General features: G+C 29.7%; 3 protein-coding genes across 3 annotated transcripts; 1 reads left to right on the top strand and 2 right to left on the bottom strand.

Annotated features, from left to right (window-relative positions):
* The first annotated feature begins 5,543 nt into the window (after positions 1 to 5,543).
* LOC107912892 (spindle pole body component 110) lies at positions 5,544 to 9,477 on the top strand. The gene is made up of 6 exons (XM_016841261.2): positions 5,544 to 6,051; positions 6,653 to 6,775; positions 7,391 to 7,582; positions 7,713 to 7,794; positions 8,542 to 8,606; positions 9,071 to 9,477. The coding sequence occupies exons 1-6, from the start codon at positions 5,761 to 5,763 to the stop codon at positions 9,371 to 9,373; spliced, it is 1,056 nt and encodes a 351-aa protein (XP_016696750.1). The 5' UTR covers positions 5,544 to 5,760; the 3' UTR covers positions 9,374 to 9,477.
* A 399-nt stretch (positions 9,478 to 9,876) lies between these two features.
* On the bottom strand, positions 9,877 to 12,321 carry LOC107912893 (protein trichome birefringence-like 19). Its single transcript, XM_016841262.2, has 2 exons — positions 10,831 to 12,321; positions 9,877 to 10,751 (listed from the first exon to the last, which is right to left on the bottom strand). Exons 1-2 carry the CDS (start codon positions 11,290 to 11,292, stop codon positions 9,942 to 9,944), a joined length of 1,272 nt encoding a protein of 423 aa, XP_016696751.2. The 5' UTR covers positions 11,293 to 12,321; the 3' UTR covers positions 9,877 to 9,941.
* A 1,452-nt stretch (positions 12,322 to 13,773) lies between these two features.
* LOC107912894 (protein trichome birefringence-like 19) lies at positions 13,774 to 17,458 on the bottom strand. Its single transcript, XM_016841263.2, has 2 exons — positions 16,782 to 17,458; positions 13,774 to 14,717 (listed from the first exon to the last, which is right to left on the bottom strand). Exons 1-2 carry the CDS (start codon positions 17,286 to 17,288, stop codon positions 13,896 to 13,898), a joined length of 1,329 nt encoding a protein of 442 aa, XP_016696752.1. The 5' UTR covers positions 17,289 to 17,458; the 3' UTR covers positions 13,774 to 13,895.
* Positions 17,459 to 18,110: the final 652 nt, after the last annotated feature.

The raw sequence follows: 18,110 nt of genomic DNA, 5'->3' as shown, positions 1-18,110 counted from the left end.
AATATAGCAATTAAAAATGATTCAAATAGAGTAAATCTACAACTTTATGCATAATTCAAAACTAATAGAAAATTTTAATCAAACATATTTAACTACAACTATTTGGCCCGAACAAAAAATTCAAAATTCGAAAAATATAAAGATTAAAATTAATTAAATTAAAATATAAATACTAAATTTACAGCTTATGCAAAGTATAGGGTCTAATAGCATAATTTGATTAAAAATTTCAATTGGTGGAAATAAAATATTTAGGTTTTTTTTATTCATGATACTTAACAATGATTTTTTTAAGTTTGAGCTTCGTTATTGGTCAGGTTTTTCCAACCAATTGATTATTATATTTTTAAATATATTTTTAAAAAGATATCGAAATCTTTTTTAAAGCTTTCGCAAAGGCAAAATTATATTATTTTAATTAATTTTAAAATATTTTATGTTGACAATTTAAAATAAATATTTAAATAAATAAAATGTACAATTTTTAATTATTGTTATATTATAATTTAAGCTGGGAGATTTTAAATATTACAACTTTAAGAATTATATTTAATAATAAAATAGTATATTATCATTCGTGTAAAATAAAAAAACATTAAATAAATAACATTAGCTTTATTAAATATAATTAATTATTTTTTTCTTTCAAAGTTTCGAGTTTTAAATTTTAAATTTAGGTTTTTGATTTTTAGATTTCAAATTTCGTATTTTTATATTTATTTTAAAATCTTTCAATATTTTTGACATATTTCAACTAATGAATCTATACATCCCAAACTGTATAACCAATATTTTACCTATGAGTTGGAAAAAACTATGTAAAGACAAAAAGAAGAGTATCTTCCAAAGCCATGTTGAGATATAGCTTAGTTTTATGATGAATATATTATTGGATTTTTTGAAATATATCTATTTAAAAATAATTATTATATTAAATATTTAATTAGATGATTCAGATTTAAAAAAAAATAGTAGTTAATTAGATATTTTTTCCATTTGATTTAGCTTAAATATTTATATATCATCTATTTTAAATTTTGTTTTTAACATAAAAAATTTAAAAATTATTTCACATTTTTAAAAGAAGTATTTTCTTAAATTAAGTAAATTATATATTAATTAGATGTTATCATGATTTAAAATAAATTTAAAAATGTTTATTATATATTTATATTATCTTAAATAATATTATGCAAAAAATAATTTTGAATAATCAAATATTTAAAATGATCTATTTAAGTAATTAAATTTCAAAATTTAAAACCAAATTTTTATTTTAAAAAATAAATTTTTGCCTATCTATCCCTTTCAGTTTGAATTTTGCTTTTCTTTTTTGAGTAGTTTCCTTTACTTTTATGTTTTAACTAACATGGATTTTTTAATGTTTTAATATATTTATTTATATACTTTTTAATGTTCACCCAACATATTTTTTTAACTAAAATTTCAGAATATTTGAAAAAATGGAATCTATTTAAAAGTTGTCAAAAATATTATTATTATACTTTTATTATTCTAATATTAAAACATCATGTTAAAATTAAATTTTAAATCGATTTTCAGAAATTGCATTTTTAAGTATAAAATCTAGAATATATTTTTAAGCATATAAATTTAAATTAAATTTATATATTTGAATATTAAAATTAAATAATTAAATATTGACAATTTTTGAAGATTTGTTTAAATATTTGAAAATGGTAGATAATAAGTCAGCGCTGAGAAAAATGGAATAATTTAAGATCCCAATTCTCACATCCAACCGCCCATGTTTGTGTTGAATAATGAATACGCTGTGTTACAATAAACAAAATCACATCATGAGAACTTTGTATTATTAAATAGATTTGTTTTATATTATTTGTCATTTTAAATAAAATAAATATTTTATTAAATTATATACATAACTTTTTACTCAGCAGGAAGGTTTAGAGGTTTGTTGAGCTAATGATGGAAGTTGGTCTGCTTCTAACTTCAATTTCAAGCCAAGTTACTTTATTTTCTTTAAATTAAACTATTATTTTCCCTTTTTCATTAATCGATATACGCTTCCGAGCCGATTAAGACTTAGTTTAAGAGGAGAGAAAGGGTTATACAGAATGTCAAATATTAAGACTTAGTTTAACAATACTTTTAAGAAATATTTTTAAAATTTTTTCAAAAGGAAAACGCGCGAAATTATTTATTTTTGAAAAAACACTTTTTCTTTCAAAAACGTGTTATTTAAAAATAATTTTATTCCAAACATACTCTTTAAAAATAATGCAAGTAAAGATAAATTGATATTAATAGCTAGTAACTTGTTGTCTTTTAACAAAATTTGTGATATATTGCCACTTGTTCACGTGATTTCATTTAACAATTTTTTAAGAAGTGACCAACCAAAGCAAATATATATTTTTTTAATATTTTATAGGTTAATATGAACATTGAAGTGAAAGGGCCAATTACTTTGACATCGATGATACGGAGGAATAGATGCAAGCATTTAAGCTCCCTTTTTCTTCTTTTTAAGTTAAAATAGTAAATACTTACTTTAAATCCTAAAGTTGTATGTTATTTTTTTGGTCTTTCAATATAAAACATTGAACAAAATGTAAAGAATAAATTTCTCAAAAGAGGGAAATAGAAGTATTACAAAAAAAAAAGAAGAAGGATAAAATGACTAACAAATTGTTGTCTCTGTCATTGCCATTATAGGTGGAGGGAGTAGGAGGGCTCTCCAAAAGGATACTGTTTATGGGGGAACAAATTTTTTTGAGAGATAAGTTTAATGGGTAAACTGAGCAACATGGAAAAACCTTGAAAGGGGATGGATGATGATGAGATCAACTGAGAATTTTTAGTGAATCCTCTCTATCTAGTTTTTTTAAAAGTTTGTACACTAATGGGGAAAATCATGTTTAAGTCAATGATCATCTTGGGCATGAAAATTTTATTAAATGCATTATTGAATAAGATATATATGTTAGGGGATCCTTTGCAAATAAAACAAGTACTAATGACTATTATATGGTTAAGTTTCAATTATTAGAATATTACACAAGTTTTACCGAAAACGTATAGGTGGTGTATGAACAATATTTAACTGTTCAATTATGAACTTATTTATTTTTTATGTCATAATATTTTCCTTATAATGTATTTGTTTGGATTCATTTACCGGGATTGTTTGGTGTTATGTATAAACAAAGTACCTTAAAGTGATAAGAGATACAATCACGGAAGTCATCAAGATAGATTACAATACTGATGATGGTACAAGATGGAGAATTTTGAGAGTGACAATTTGTGTGGGTTTAAGATGCCTGCTTGTTTAAAAAATTCAAACTGATGGTAACCTTTAAAGAGTTGAATATGATAGCTTATAGAATGTTTGCTTAGAATGTGATTGTCATAGTCGTGTTACATAAAAATGTCATAGTCTAGGAAGATATTGAAGGTTACGAAGAAAAAGGGCAATATGTAAGATTGGTAGTCAATCAGTGTATGTAAAGTGCAACGACAACTTGGGAGGTAAGGACTTCCGGAACTTGGAAACTCAACCAAAATTAAGTTAGGAGATCAAAATTTGGGGTTAAACGAAATGAAAGGAAGATAATAATGTTGATGAGTTAAATATGTAAAAATTGAATACAGGTGAAAAAGAGGATAACCAAAGAAGCATGTTGACTTTTAATGGTAAGAGACTTAGATTTGTAGGCAAGAAATTAGACAAAGGGACAGGCATGGTGAGGCAAGGCCTAAATAGAATTAAGAATGTGAAATGCTCAATGAGTAATGGCGATGGGGCCATACCATCAATGCATAGTAATGAGCATGGTACTTCAAGCTTCACCGGTTTAAAATTTAATCAAATGATTATGTGTCTTTACCAATCAAGGCACATAGTGGTTTATTTAGATGCAAATTGTAGCCCCAATGTTGAAGGGAATGAAGAAAGCAATGTTTGCAAAGAAAGGGATTTTCTTCAACGTTTGCAATGTTGAAGGGTTTATTTAAGGTCGTAATTGAGTTGGTGACACGAGACTCGGTTAAAAAAATTACGGAATTTTTTTTCATAATTAAAATAAGTTATATTATTTGGGAGCATTTTAGACTTTTCATTTAATAGAAAAATAATAAACACATGCATATTGTGAGACTTGAACTTGTGCCAATTGTATTGGTAAAATCATAAATTTATCATTCAACCAAAACTTTATTCTTACATATTTTATACCTTTTTATTTTAACATGCACAATTTATCATCTCCATCAATTGTATCAGATAAAATTCATCTTAAAAAATGTACATATTAAAATAAAAATGAATAAAAAAAGTTTTAATTAGGATTTTATTAATTTTATTGGCGTGGGTTCAAATTTTGCCATATTATTTTTATTTTTATTGGTTTTTGTTAAAATAAAAAAAATAAAATACTCTTAAATATAATTTATTTTTATGAAAAGATATTAAAATAATTTTAAAAAAAATAAGTATGTATGCATAATATATGCGTCCTACTCAGCCTTTTATTGTTTGTTTTGAGTACAAACCAAGCTAATATAGCATTGGAAAGCCCAATTAGTTTTTATTCAATTATCAGATTATGTGAAAAAGAAGTACAAAATCCTTCAAAGAGAAAAAAAAATTACAAGAGAAAAGAACTTAAAAGCTTAAAAAATTCGACATTTTCAAAAAATAAAATAAAATGAAAAACACATTTAATTAAGTCTTCCATTATTAAAAAAATTATTAATTATCTGATTAATGTCTTTCATCACTGATTGTTATTATATTAATGTGTGAATTAATTGTGGATATGTTAATATAGTGAATCATGATATTTCCTATAAAAGACATTAACAATTAGAATGAATATCTTTTTACCAAAATTTAATGGGTTTTATACTTAATAATTTTCACATAAATTTGAAAAAATTAATGCAAACTTTAATGTGTTCTTTTATTTAGCCTCAAAGGGTGCATCTTTTTCAAAAAATTATAATTATATTTATCTAACCAATATCCTCTTCAAATTGCAATGTTAAGTGTTTTTTTTAAGGAAATTTTACGTTCTCATTTTTGTATATATAGATATATATTTGAATTTTTATATATCGATAATATTGAGTAAGTTGTACTTAAGGTTACTAAGTTATTAATAAGTTTATGTGTTTGTTATTTGACTTTAAAAAGTTACAAAATGATCTTTGAATTATTCGAAAGTTTTCATTTAAGTTACTGAACTATTCGTAAGTTTTATTTAACTAACTTTTTTTTAAAAAAATTTAGTTAATGAACTCTAAGTGATGATTTAATGATTAATACAGAAAATTAGTACTCATCAACTAATAAAACAATAAATCATAGATTTAAGTCAATTAAACGATGAATTCAAAAATTAGAGAAGAAAATGGTTAGATTTTGATTCTCAAATTCCTAGCATTTAAAATCATTTTTTTGGAAACTTGAGTTAACGTACACGATGTGATACAAGAATAAGTGGATAACTATTTGGAGTTGAATGGGTAAAATAGTTTAGTTTACTTTTTGTTTTATGCTACAGTATCTAATCTCAAACGCACCGCCATACAAACTCAGCCGCCATACAAACTCAGCCGAAGTTACTAATACCTTATCTTACGTGTAGTTACCCATATTGATATTAATTGTCATATTTTGGGGCAGACAGGAGAAACATAACACAAAAGGATTGCGATGAGAATCCCAGTCCTAAACCGGAAAGCCTGAAAAACTTCGAGAACAAAAGAAATATGGCGGGATTGTTAGCATGGGCGGCGGACGTAGTCGGAGGCCACGGCAGCAACAGCAACCAAGACGATGACTTCACCAATATCCCGTTAATTTTCTCCCCAGAGCAGCAGCAATACGTGCAAGAATTGGATCGAAAGGCTTCCTCTCTCACCCGTCTGATCCAAGATCTACGTCTCAGGTTGCCTCCTCCTGACATCTCCCAACGCCTCCCTCATCTTCACGCCCACTCCCTCGCATCCAATGCCGCCCTTGCTCTCCAACTCAACGCTCACTCTTCTACCCGTGAGCAGGTATTTTCCCTTTTCCTTTTGGGAATTGAGATTTTATTTCCTATTCTTAATTTCATTTTCTGATCTGGGTATATGTTTTTCATTTGAATTCTTTTCTGGGTACTTATTATTTTCTTAAGTTGTGATTCTTCGATTTTTATTTTTATTTTTTGCATTGTATCTAAATACGTGAAAAAACACCACTAATAAATTGAACATTTTCATATTTGATAGGTACATGTATCTGCCGCTCATACTTGGTCTAATTGTTATGTCCAATACATTCCTTACGGAAATTTTGATTAATTTATTTATGCAAAGTTGTTGCTGCTTTGTAGCATTTCTTTTTCTGGCATTTGCTGTAGCTTGATGATAGCTTCTGAGCTGTAACATTGAATAATATAGAATAGAGGCTGCATTAAGAATTTCATTTCTTAAGTTGATCTTATCTCTGTCAGTGGATAATGTACATAGGACTATAGGAGCGAAGAAAAAATGACTTTGACTCAATACCATTGTTTTTAGCACTGATGTTGAGGCTACTTATTTGTTTCTCAGCTCGTTTTGATCCATGGATATATTTGCCTTTTCCTACTAATCATTTGGCACTTCTTATGACCAGGCCCAATTGCGAGAGGAGACGTTGCAACAAGAAAACACTGCATATGAAAATGCTATACCAGATTGTGATGGTAAAATACACGAGAAGGTGCAGGAAGCAGATATGCTTCGTTCCAAGTTAAAGGTCAGGCCGAAGGTCCCAAAACTTGTTTTTCATGCTTCGTTCATGAATGCTATATTATTCATCAAATTATACTTAATACCTTTTTAGAAGTAAATAATATTGTAGGATTCCTTACAATCATGCTAAAGTATCTTTAGTTTACAGAGCACGTTCACCAAGTAGATATGCTGTTCAGAAAAATGAGTTCTGAGATGCTGGATTTAAATTTGATTCATTAATGGAAATTGTGAGAAATGAAGTTAAACATTATCTAAAAGCTAGCTAAGATTTGATACAATTATGCATTTGATAGAGTCTAAACGGATGAATTTCAAATTCCCAAGACATTGTCTTATAGATCTTGCATATCCATGAATTTGCAAATAGTTAAGAAAGTTATGAGCCTAAAACCTAAGATAAAAATAACACAAAGAATCCAGAATATGAGCCTAAAACCTAGTACTTAGAAATGAAATAACCTAAACATATTTTGAAATGGCCTAATCTACATTAGGCTGCAATTAAACCCATTAATATAAAACCCTGGATTATTTATCCCTTAACTAGCATATATCAATCCTTCATCAGTTTATCTACTTATGACATCTTAGATCTTCTTTGGATTTTCTTTTATAGGAGATGGATGAAATCGAGAAGAATCTGAGAGCTGAACTAGAAGATGCTGAGACTAACTTTCATGCCAGCCATTCTAGAAAATTGGCTGACTCTGTGGTTGAATCCACAATGAGTGCAGAAGATGAATCCAATGCTGAAGCGTCAAAAAAATCTGCGATACTAGACAAGTTAGAGAAGAAGAAAAACGAATTGGTCCATTATATCTCTCTTCTGATTTTACACACTGCATTAATTCTTTTTCCTGTTTTCAAAGAAGTACTTTAGTTAAGTCGCTGTTGCTTGGCATTTTGTTTTGCTGATGAAAGATCTGTAATATTCTCAGATCTCAATGGAAGAGACAGTTAAAGATTTAGAGAATAAATGGGAAAGTATTCAGAGTAAAGCATCAAAGCAGCTTTCTCCAGGTACCTTACATCATAGACCTTTTAGGACTTCCTTTATGAGCTAACAACAACTCATAAATTTTAATGAGACTATATTCTACCTTGTTATATCATATGATATTTTTTCAGCATGCCTTTAAATTTGTTTTTTTTTTCCTTCTAAATTTTTCTTTTCTGGTGGATAAAACTTTGATGTTCCTCACTAAAATTAAAACCACATGTTTTATTGGATATAGCAGAAAAGATGTACTATGTTGAATATGTAACAAATGAAGTTGGGAAAAAAAAAATTTTGCTTGTGTCCTAGTGTTGTTAATGCATTTCTAGAATGAAAGTAATCAGCTGTAAAGAACCCATTATTCCGAAGCAATACCAGAGTTTTTCTTTTTTCTAAGCTCTGGTTGAACTTGGTTTAAATTCTTGATTTGAAGTTTCCATGGGATTTTGTAGTTCCTACACGGGCAAGGTTTGAAGGGAATTAGTTTAGATCATTATTGCAATCTTGTTAGAATGGTGAAAAGTGAATTCTTTTAATGTTTGAATAGAGAAAAAAAAAAAAAAGAAGAAAAGAGGAAGACAAATTGAATAAATAGATAAGAAATCTATGTCTGACACATATTCAGGTGTAGGCATTGGGATATAATCCTTCAAGGACCCTCTAAATAAATGAAAGAAACTTGGAAAAAATTGAATATACTCGTGCCAGATACATATTCTTATCTGACACTCACAACTATAGGTTTTCACTAATCAATTTCTGTTATGCAGCTCAAAGAGAGAAGGCATTAGATAAACAACTTCACAGCCTAATCGAGCAACTAGCTGCAAAGCAGGTTAGTTATTTAATTTATCCTATCAAATTTAAAGTGGATTGAATCACATGTATAAAAAAGGTTACGCCTGGGAGTCACTATAAGCTTTCAGCCATCGATCATATACCCCAAGTAGGCTGCTTGCTGTTCATGCTCATAACTGAGGTGCATTGGAATTGAAAAATGTTGGATTTGCTTAGCTTTCCTTTTAATATGTCTTCTCCATTAAGATTAACTTCATTATTGCAAAAAAGAAAAGTTGTTTTAATGCCCTTTTCTCCGCAATTAATGATCATAACTGAGGTGCTTTGGAACAATATTTTTGGCTTTTTGTTGCTTTCCGTGTAATATGTATTCTCCATCACGTTAACATTGTTTTTTTGGTCATTGTCCTAAAAGAAGGTTGTTTTAAATTGTCTTTGTGGTGTTGGCATAAGCTTCTTTTATGATGTCATTTTCAGAAAGGAACATTTTAAATGTTTTAGGCACAAGCTGAGGGTCTTATCGGTGAAATACATTCGAAAGAGAAAGAACTAGAGAGGTTGAGCGGTTTGTGGACAAAGCTAGAAAGTAGTAATGCTGAGGCAACTGCTGCCCGGAATCGATTCGGAAGAGGTTCTTCCGATAGGGGATCCTCTTCGGATTTTTCTGTTGATTATAATGCCAAGCTTCCTTATTACACTGGTGGCCGGAGTGAGAATCAACAAAGGCTCATGCTACTCAGATCGGCTTTCGTGCTCTACATTTTAGCTTTACACATCTTGGTCTTCATCAGGATTTCATTTTAAAGAACATCATCGGGATTACTCTAATCGTTATCGTAATGTTTTTCCACGTACAGAAAACGATGTATTCTTATTATTGTAGTATAATACTGTTTTTTACCTGAAAATTGTGTATAGAACACACATGTTGTACATTGCATCATAGTTTCTCCCAGATTTGTTCTGTTATTGGCTCAATGATTAATTAATTGTTGTCCTGGAACTGGTTTAGGCTAGGTAGAGATATTCATGGGTCGAATTGGGATCAAGCTAGGGCCATGAATGATATTAACATCATACAAATATGGGTCTTAAAAATTTTTCAAACTCATCCGAATTTGTTAAATCAGTACTTCCAACTTGTTTATGTATATATCAATTTCTTGTTTGATTTTTAAAAAAGTATATTTTTATTTATTTAGTAATTATGTGAAATTGAAAATTTAAATATAAAAATCGAAAAACGAGTTGGTGCAGAATAATGAGTAACATGAATCAATAAACTTTTACAGATATGATTTCAAACATAATCTCAAATCCACAAATCTTTTATATATATATATTTGAATAATAATATTGAATGTAAATTTGATCAGGCATTTCTCATCAACTTTGCTTTCAACTGTAGGAGGACATCCTTCTTCATCAAATAAAGCAAAAACTCATTCAATGTATCAATGGGGCCAGGCAAACACCAATGAACACAATCATACACACTGGCATTCTTAATCATGGAATGTCCATAACCATTTGGATGTCCATCTGGTCTCATCCACATGATTTCAGTTGTGTTCATCAACTCAAATGTTAACCCAATTTTCTTCCCTTTTTCCTCTGCTTCTCTCAATTCCTCAACTTGAACCCAGTAAAACTCCTTATTGAACTCTTGTAACTTCATTTCATTGCTTGTAAATGGCTTTGTTCTAGGACAGTTCCCTCCCTTATCCCAATCTCCGTTCTCGAAATGCGACGCCAAAAACGTCCGTAAAAATGTCATCCCGGTGTAGTTTTTAAGGCTCAAAAGAGTTCTGAATGCTGTTCTGAATGCCATTTTGTATGCATAGTACTTGGAAACACTTGTAATATTGTTTTGATTACATATATGACATCCAAGAAGCCGACCGGCCTCGTAGAACAGCAGCGGTCGGAAGAACCATTGTCCGACCGATATGATAACGTAATCGAATTTCTCGATCTCGTTCGTCCATGCTTCGTCGGGTTCATCGAGGTAAAGACTAATGAGGCCATTGATGGAATGTCCATTAATGTGTGCACCTCCGGATTTAACCAAGAACGGTGACCAAAATGCAGCTAAGGTGAAATTGTAATCAGCATAGAACCAACGCTTGAAATAGTTTACATCTGCTGAAGAGTTGCGAGATATATCCAATGGATATGCTTCCTGAAAGATTCACATGTTGCACAGTTCAGTTATGTAAGAATAAAAAACTCGAACCAGAGGTCGAACCGGTCCAACTTACATGAGCTAAGAGGCACACTAGTGATTCCATTTGGTTCCTTCCAACAGAATCACCAACAAAAGCCATTGATTTCCCTCTGACAATCTCCAAGAACTGAGCAGCATCAAACAGGGGCAGCTCACAATCATGTGGTTTCCACCTCCATTTCATGAACTCTGTGTCTGGTCTCCCAAACTTGATGCAGTTTTGTTGGTCGACGATCAGCCGACACGTTTCGTTACTGTAATAAGGACCTTGTGGATAAGGCACCCATTTCCCAGTAAAAACATCACATTTTTTCTCTGAGCTACTGGGAAATGGGAATGGCAATGGCAATGAGAATCGTGAATGGGAAGTTTTCAAAAGGCTTAGAGGGATTGAACTGATGAAGATGAGTGAAAGGGTTAGAAGGAAAGCTTTAATGGAAACTGTTTTGTCGAGAGTTTTTTCCATTGTGAAGAATTGAATGAGCTGGAAGTTCATAGTGTGGGGGAAGCCTGAAGGAAAAAAGTAGGAGGAAACTTGAATGAGAATATGGATGAACAGTGGGTTTTCACCAACTGATTGGTGATCGTGATTTAAACACGAATTTGTCAAATCATCATCATGAATGATAATTAAGTTCTTTATCACAATGAAACGACTCCCCTATGCTCTTCTTTTCTTACCTTTTTGTTCTTATCAAAACAATATCAACAAATTATGCTTTAATTATATAAATCGAATTCATCACACTAATGATTCGACTTGAATTTAAACCAACATTCATTCTAATTTCTTAAATTCATGAACTTCTTAGAAATATATTCAACAAACCATTTACATCATAAATAAAAACTAAATTAAGAAAGAAATTATTACAAAAATTTATTATTTATTCTTAGATCACATTTGTTGATCTTTATAGTAAGAAGAAAGAGATGTCCATAGCTGTCAAGTGAACCACCATCCATAAAGAAGACGCAACCCTTATTCTTTACCTTTATAAAAGAAATCTATGATAGTATCTTACTAAAACAAATTTCTACTAAGTCTTAACTCGATTCATATTGACATTATTAACATTATCCTCTTATTTATGAGTCGGGAGGGGTTATAGATAATTCTAAATATTATATTATATGATTAGAATATTGTCATAAAATTCAACCTCATATATAAAACAAAAATGTGGTGCGTGAATTTATATTTTGAGAAGATTGATGTAAATTGTTAAATAGTAAAATATCTTCTTTATTAGAGAGTAAAAAATACGAGAGAATCATCTTTATTTAATTTATTAATTATATATATATAAAAGGTAGCCCCATACTTCTTTTATATCAAAAGATAATGTAATTTAGAGGAATACAAATGAAATAATAATTCATGATTTTGAACAAATCATATCCAATTAACCTTTGATGAAGAAACTCTTGACCCACCAAATCCTTGCAAACTTTATATCCAAATTGATACTTAAACAACCCCATATTCTTCTTCTTCTTCTTCTTCTTCTTCTTCTTCTTTTCTTGAATTATTTTTGAAGTGCAGCTCAGATATATATATCAAGCAACCATTTTTTCTTTTGGGTAAGCCTTAATGCCAATCAACATTTCTTTAGTAGGCCATAGTCTTCATATACCACCTAAATATCTTTTTGTTTTTTTGTTTTTTGTTTTTTTCTATAAAAGTTTTTTATTCTTTTCATTCATCGTGAACAAAAAAAACCCCAATTATTTTAGTTAATTTATAAAAAAATACAAGTGAAAAAGAAGAAATAAATGTGAAGATCATATGGACTATAATTTGTTGAAAAATAATTAAGAGACTTTTTGGTACCTATAATATATAAAAAAAAATCCTAGGGTGTTAATAAAGGGGTAATATAGAGAGTATCTTTGGAAATTATGGCAAAGCTTGTTAACATTTTTATTCCTCTATAATTAAAAAAAAATTGGATAAGGATGGCCAATGAATGCTGATAAGAAAGGTGATAGATTTTCGCATGGGATGTGGTCTATATGTACACGCCTTTTATTTCATTCATCCATATTTTGTTTAGTTCTTGATTAAATTTTAGTTTGATCGTTATGAATGTTGTTGTCAATGTAGAAGAATATGAGTTCGAATGTGTTAAAACGCATTATCCTCCTATTTATAGGTTGGAGAGTAATTATGAATAACTCTAGATATTGTGTTAAAAAGAGCACACACATACATATATATAATTAAAACCTATACTGAGATTGTTAAGAAAAAAATTAAATTTCAAGTTCAGATACATGTGCATGCAAAAGGCAACTAAAAAATTTTAAATTTAATATTACTAATTTATAATATTTCTAATTTTAAAGGAATTGTAGTTTTATTTTTTAGTTAGGGTGGCTAATGTTTTTACTTGCTTCAGATTGTTGTTATATGCTTTAAGTACATTTTATTACTTTTAATTAGGGGTGAGTATTCGATTGAGTCAAGTCGAGTTGAGTTAACAAATCCTATTATTTATACTCAATACTGCGTTTACATGGACTGATTATATAACTAGTAGATGAAGTACGAGATTATTTAACTACATATAAACAATATAATGGTTTTGCCTTTTAACTTAATGAGTAAACATTTATCAAAACGACGCAATTTTATCTTTTGACTTAATGGTTTTGACTTTTAACTTTAGAAAAGGTAAACATTGATCAAAATAACTTAGTTTTACCTTTTCTTATTCGGATTTTCGGATAATTCGATTTGTGTAATCCATATTCGAGTTAAACCAAAAAATTTAATTTTTTATTCGAGTTGATCCGAATAACTTGATTAACTTATTTTTTATTCGAGTTGATCTGAATAAATTGATTAACTTAAATAACTCGAACTATTTAATTCAAAAATTAAATTTTTTATCAAACTTTTCGAATCAAATCGATTTTGGCTCATCCCACATCTAACAACATCCTTGAAAATTTTTATTATTTCTCACTCAAATTCAATCGGAACTTGCATTAATTATGGATAGATATAAAAGTACAATTAACAAAAGAAGAACTAATAAAAGACGAATTAGAAATAAATAAATAATAATAATAATAAATAAAAACTTAGATTCTTTACTTAAATCTCATTCTTTTTCCACCTGAAACAAGCCTCTCTTGATGTGATCTTATTCCTTCCATCTTCAACATTTGAAGCAAGAAATCATTCCAATTATCAATCGGACCAGGCAAGCACCAATGCACACAATCGTTGTACAATGTCACGTTTTCATTAGGCCAATGCCCATATCTGCTCGGATGACCATCCGGTCTCAATAGCGACGCATGCGTCATATCCATTAACCGATATTTCTTTCCCTTCTTTCTCCCTTCTTTTTGAGCACGTTTGAATTCCTCTATTTGAACCATGTAAAACTCCAAATTGTCCCCATCCAATGCTATCTCTTTGCTTCGGAATGGTTTCGTTCTTACGCAATTCCCGCCATCGTTCCACAATCCATTCTCAAAGTGCGGCGGTGCAAAAGTTCTTAAAAACGTTACACCTTTAAAGTTTTCCAAGCTATTAATAGCTCTAAAAGCAGTCCTTAATGCTTTTCGGAACCCGTAGAATTTTGTCAAGTCCTTAACATTATCAATTAGGCAATAGTGACACCCAACAATTTGATGATTTTCATAGAAAACCGATGGACGATAAAACCAATGGCCGCCGTTGATGATTACGTAGTCGAATCCTTCGATTTGGGTTGTCCATTGTTCATCGAACTCATCGAGGTAGAGATTGAAAAGGCCGGTGTGCGTCGGACCGTTGTTATCTCTTTCTTTTGATTTCACCAAATATGTTGATGAAAAGTAAGCAAGGGTGAAATTATAAGATATGTATTTCCATCGTTTAAATCTCTCGTCCGATGTATACGAAACATCTACGGGATATTCGATCTGAAATAAGAATCAATTCAAAATTCTAAAAAAGAAAATCTTAATAAAATCTAGTAAGCAATGAGAATAGCGATGAAGAACAAGATGATTCAAGTTGTACTACATCAAAATAAATATATAAATATTAAAAAAGAAAAGCAATCTATTGGTGTGGATCAAAGCAAAACATTATGGAATAGAAAAGAATATAAGACCAAAATAATGCGATTCAATGTTTTAGCGACAAAACAAACTAAACTAAAATCTATGAGCAAACTTATATGGAATACGCCGCCTGTAATAATTATTTTTACTATAAAAAACTAATTAACATTAATTTTTAAAATTTTTATTTTTATAAATATTAAAACTTTTAATTTTCTTTGTTGAAAAAATATTCTATTACTTGGTGGTCCATTATGGAATCGTTTTATAGTGATATTATTGAATATCAATTTGGCGTATTCATGAATTTTTTTTTTAAAATCCCATATAAATATCATATTAAATAAAACAAATTTTCATTAGTTTCCTTTAAAGATGGAATTTTTTTATCTAATATATATAATTTTATAAAATAAAAAATACGAAAAAGAAAAGTTTAATAAAATAAATAGAAAATAATGCTCACCAACTCAGTGAGATGTTTGAAGGAATAGTTTTTACTAAACTTCAAATTATTTAAAATTTTTCTTAAAAAAAAATCAAAATTAAATGAAAATATAGTGATAAATTCCTCGTTATAATAATTAATTGCAGAGAGATTCCTGGGGTATTAGTTGGAATGTCCATCTAGATAGCTGCCAAACATCTTAATAATTATTAGAGACAAAGACAGGCAATTTTTTTAAAATTTTTTCTTCCAAAGATAAGAACATCATATTTACATGGCCAAAAGAGTGATGATTTATGTTTGGGAATTCTTCAATTCAGTGGCTATAATTTGTCAAAAAAAATTATCTGAATATTTTCGATTTACAACCAAGCATTTCCAAAATAGTAAAAAACATAATTAAGTTTTGTTTTTAGAATCAAAATTAAGGTTAACTTTAAAAATAGGCTAAACCATCATTTGATGTCATATGCTTTTTTTTTGAATTATAATAATAGGGTAAAGTTTGAACATATATTATGGGTAACGTAGAAGACATCTTTATTCTCCCCGGGGAATCTTTCGAATTATCACTGCTTACCTTTCAATTCGCCAATCAACACGATTAGTGTAACTCAAATCCAGGCCACATCTAGGGCGATGAATACCTTTGACCATCAAGCCATCATATGAGGTTCTACCATATGCTTTTATTTTCGTGCATTATTACCCAAATATGATATTAATAAATGAATTAACAAAAAGAAGGCTTGAAAACATATAAATTCTCTAAGTTGTTGGCTTTTAGCTTTTGGCATTTATGCTTTTGTTAGTAGCTTGTTAATGTTAGAGAACTCGACTTTATCTACAATGGTTTTAGAAAAATATATTATTTTAGTACAATTCATGTGTCCGTGTCATTGATCGGAACAAGTTATTGTCGCCCACATATCATAAGCAGATAATTTTTATAATTTAACTGTGAAGTGATCCACTCATAATCAAAATCATATCTTTTACATAAAAAAAAATTGATGCTTTTAACTATGCCAACTAATAATTGAACAACTATGTTCCTAAAAGATTCCACATATTTCCCACCCCATAATTTTACCTAATCTTTGATTTACTTAATGTGGCTTAGGTAAACTAACGTTGCTACTAACTAAAATTGATTGGACAAAAATGTTGAGGGACCACTTACAATTATTTCACAGATTTACTGTTAAAATAGAAAAGTTTCAGCTCTAAAATCAACATTAATCACTAGAATTTCAACAAGACATATTAATCAGTTTTAGCAATTTTTCTCCATTTTAAAATCATGCATTGATAGTGTATACTAAAATCATGTCACATTATTAGTGTTTTTTAAAAAAAAAATATTAAGAGTTTTTATTTTTAGTATATTAAATATAAATCCATAATATCGGCATAAAATAAGAACGGATTGCATGAAGATAGATGGAAAAGTAGAGAATTAAGTGGCTTACTCTTGAAAGGAGGCATATCAAGGACTGCATTTGGTTTCTACCAAGTGAGTCACCAACAAAGGCCAAAGATTTGCCCCTAACGATCTCCAGGAACTGAGCTGGGTTCAGCACAGGTAGCTCACACCCATCAGGTTTCCATTTCCATTTCATGAACTCAGTGTCAGGCCTTCCATATTTCATGCAGTTCTGGTGCTCGTGTATGGCCCAGCACGTCGTGTTGGTGTAGTACGGCGCGGCGTGGTTCGGCACCCATTCCCCCAAGAATATGTCACAGTCCTCTCCTTCGGATATCTTTATCGAAGGCAGGGGTTCGGGTTGTTGAGACTCGTATGCGGTGGTGGGCAAGGGCCTGGAAGATGAGGCTTTTGAGACGTATAAAGGATACCCTATCAAAGGGTAAAGTACAGGGATTATTGTGAGAACAACTAAGGTGACAAAGATTATAATAAGGACAAATTTTGGCTGAAAATGGTTTCTACTAGAAGCCTCCATTGCATGTAGCTTCATTTGGGAAGGAGATGGGAGTTTTGGGAAACAGTCAAGGCATTTAGCTAGAAAGAGACTTTGCCCATCTATTTAAATTTGTGGCATGCTCAAATTATTTATACTAATCATAATAATAATTATTTGGTAAACTATTATCACTTACTTTAAATTAATACGACGTCACATATTTTTAATTCCGTTTAAAATTAAAAAAAACTCCACCAATATATCAACTTAAAATATGGTATTAAATTTCTTCAATTTTTTATTATAATTTTAACATATATGAATTAAACAATAACTCGATTCTCAATAAGTCTGTAAGTCTGTATATGAATTAACTTGTGAGGACTTATTTGCAAAAAAACAGTAAATTAAAGGTTGCAGGTAATGTAATCGTAATGAAGGCAAGGAATAATTTGGTTTCGTTATTCTTTAATTCTTTAATTTTGATTTATTAGTCTTTTTTTTTTATGAAAATGGTGAAAAGAACCCTTTAACCACAAGCTTATTGTATACAAAAGGGCACCCAATTAAATTGGATTAAAATATTCATTGCTTGATTGGGCATAGTTGGTAAGAGAGGAGAAAACTTTACAGTTGTTGGCTTGTTCAACTTTCACCCATTCTAGATTCCACTTCGTGCCTCTCAAATTTGGAAATTATTTTCTTAGGAGAATGTAGTCTTTTTTTTTTGAAATTTAATTTTTATTTAAGGTTTAAGAAGTAGAATCTTATATCGGGGATGTATAATTTTTTCTAATATTGTTAAGTATTCATATTATTGATACTAGGTATCAATAAGAGAGGAAATAAAATAGAAACGATGGTAGTGCAAAAGAT

This window comes from Gossypium hirsutum, chromosome D11, assembly GCF_007990345.1.
Source record: "Gossypium hirsutum isolate 1008001.06 chromosome D11, Gossypium_hirsutum_v2.1, whole genome shotgun sequence".
NCBI classification, from domain to species: Eukaryota; Viridiplantae; Streptophyta; class Magnoliopsida; order Malvales; family Malvaceae; genus Gossypium; species Gossypium hirsutum.
The sequence above is the reverse complement of the archived record's forward strand: the minus strand, read 5'-3'. Positions and strand labels throughout refer to the sequence as shown.

Bases quoted from the DNA above. Each gene is read 5' to 3' on its own strand.
- LOC107912892 (XM_016841261.2), top strand. From the start codon at position 5,761: ATGGCGGGATTGTTAGCATGGGCGGCGGACGTAGTCGGAGGCCACGGC. The intron at 6,776-7,390 runs GTCAGGCCGAAG...TTTCTTTTATAG, and splicing joins TGCTTCGTTCCAAGTTAAAG to GAGATGGATGAAATCGAGAA. The intron at 8,607-9,070 runs GTTAGTTATTTA...TAAATGTTTTAG, and splicing joins AGCAACTAGCTGCAAAGCAG to GCACAAGCTGAGGGTCTTAT.
- LOC107912893 (XM_016841262.2), bottom strand. From the start codon at position 11,292: ATGAACTTCCAGCTCATTCAATTCTTCACAATGGAAAAAACTCTCGAC. The intron at 10,752-10,830 runs GTAAGTTGGACC...TGAATCTTTCAG, and splicing joins TAGTGTGCCTCTTAGCTCAT to GAAGCATATCCATTGGATAT.
- LOC107912894 (XM_016841263.2), bottom strand. From the start codon at position 17,288: ATGAAGCTACATGCAATGGAGGCTTCTAGTAGAAACCATTTTCAGCCA. The intron at 14,718-16,781 runs GTAAGCCACTTA...TTCTTATTTCAG, and splicing joins TGATATGCCTCCTTTCAAGA to ATCGAATATCCCGTAGATGT.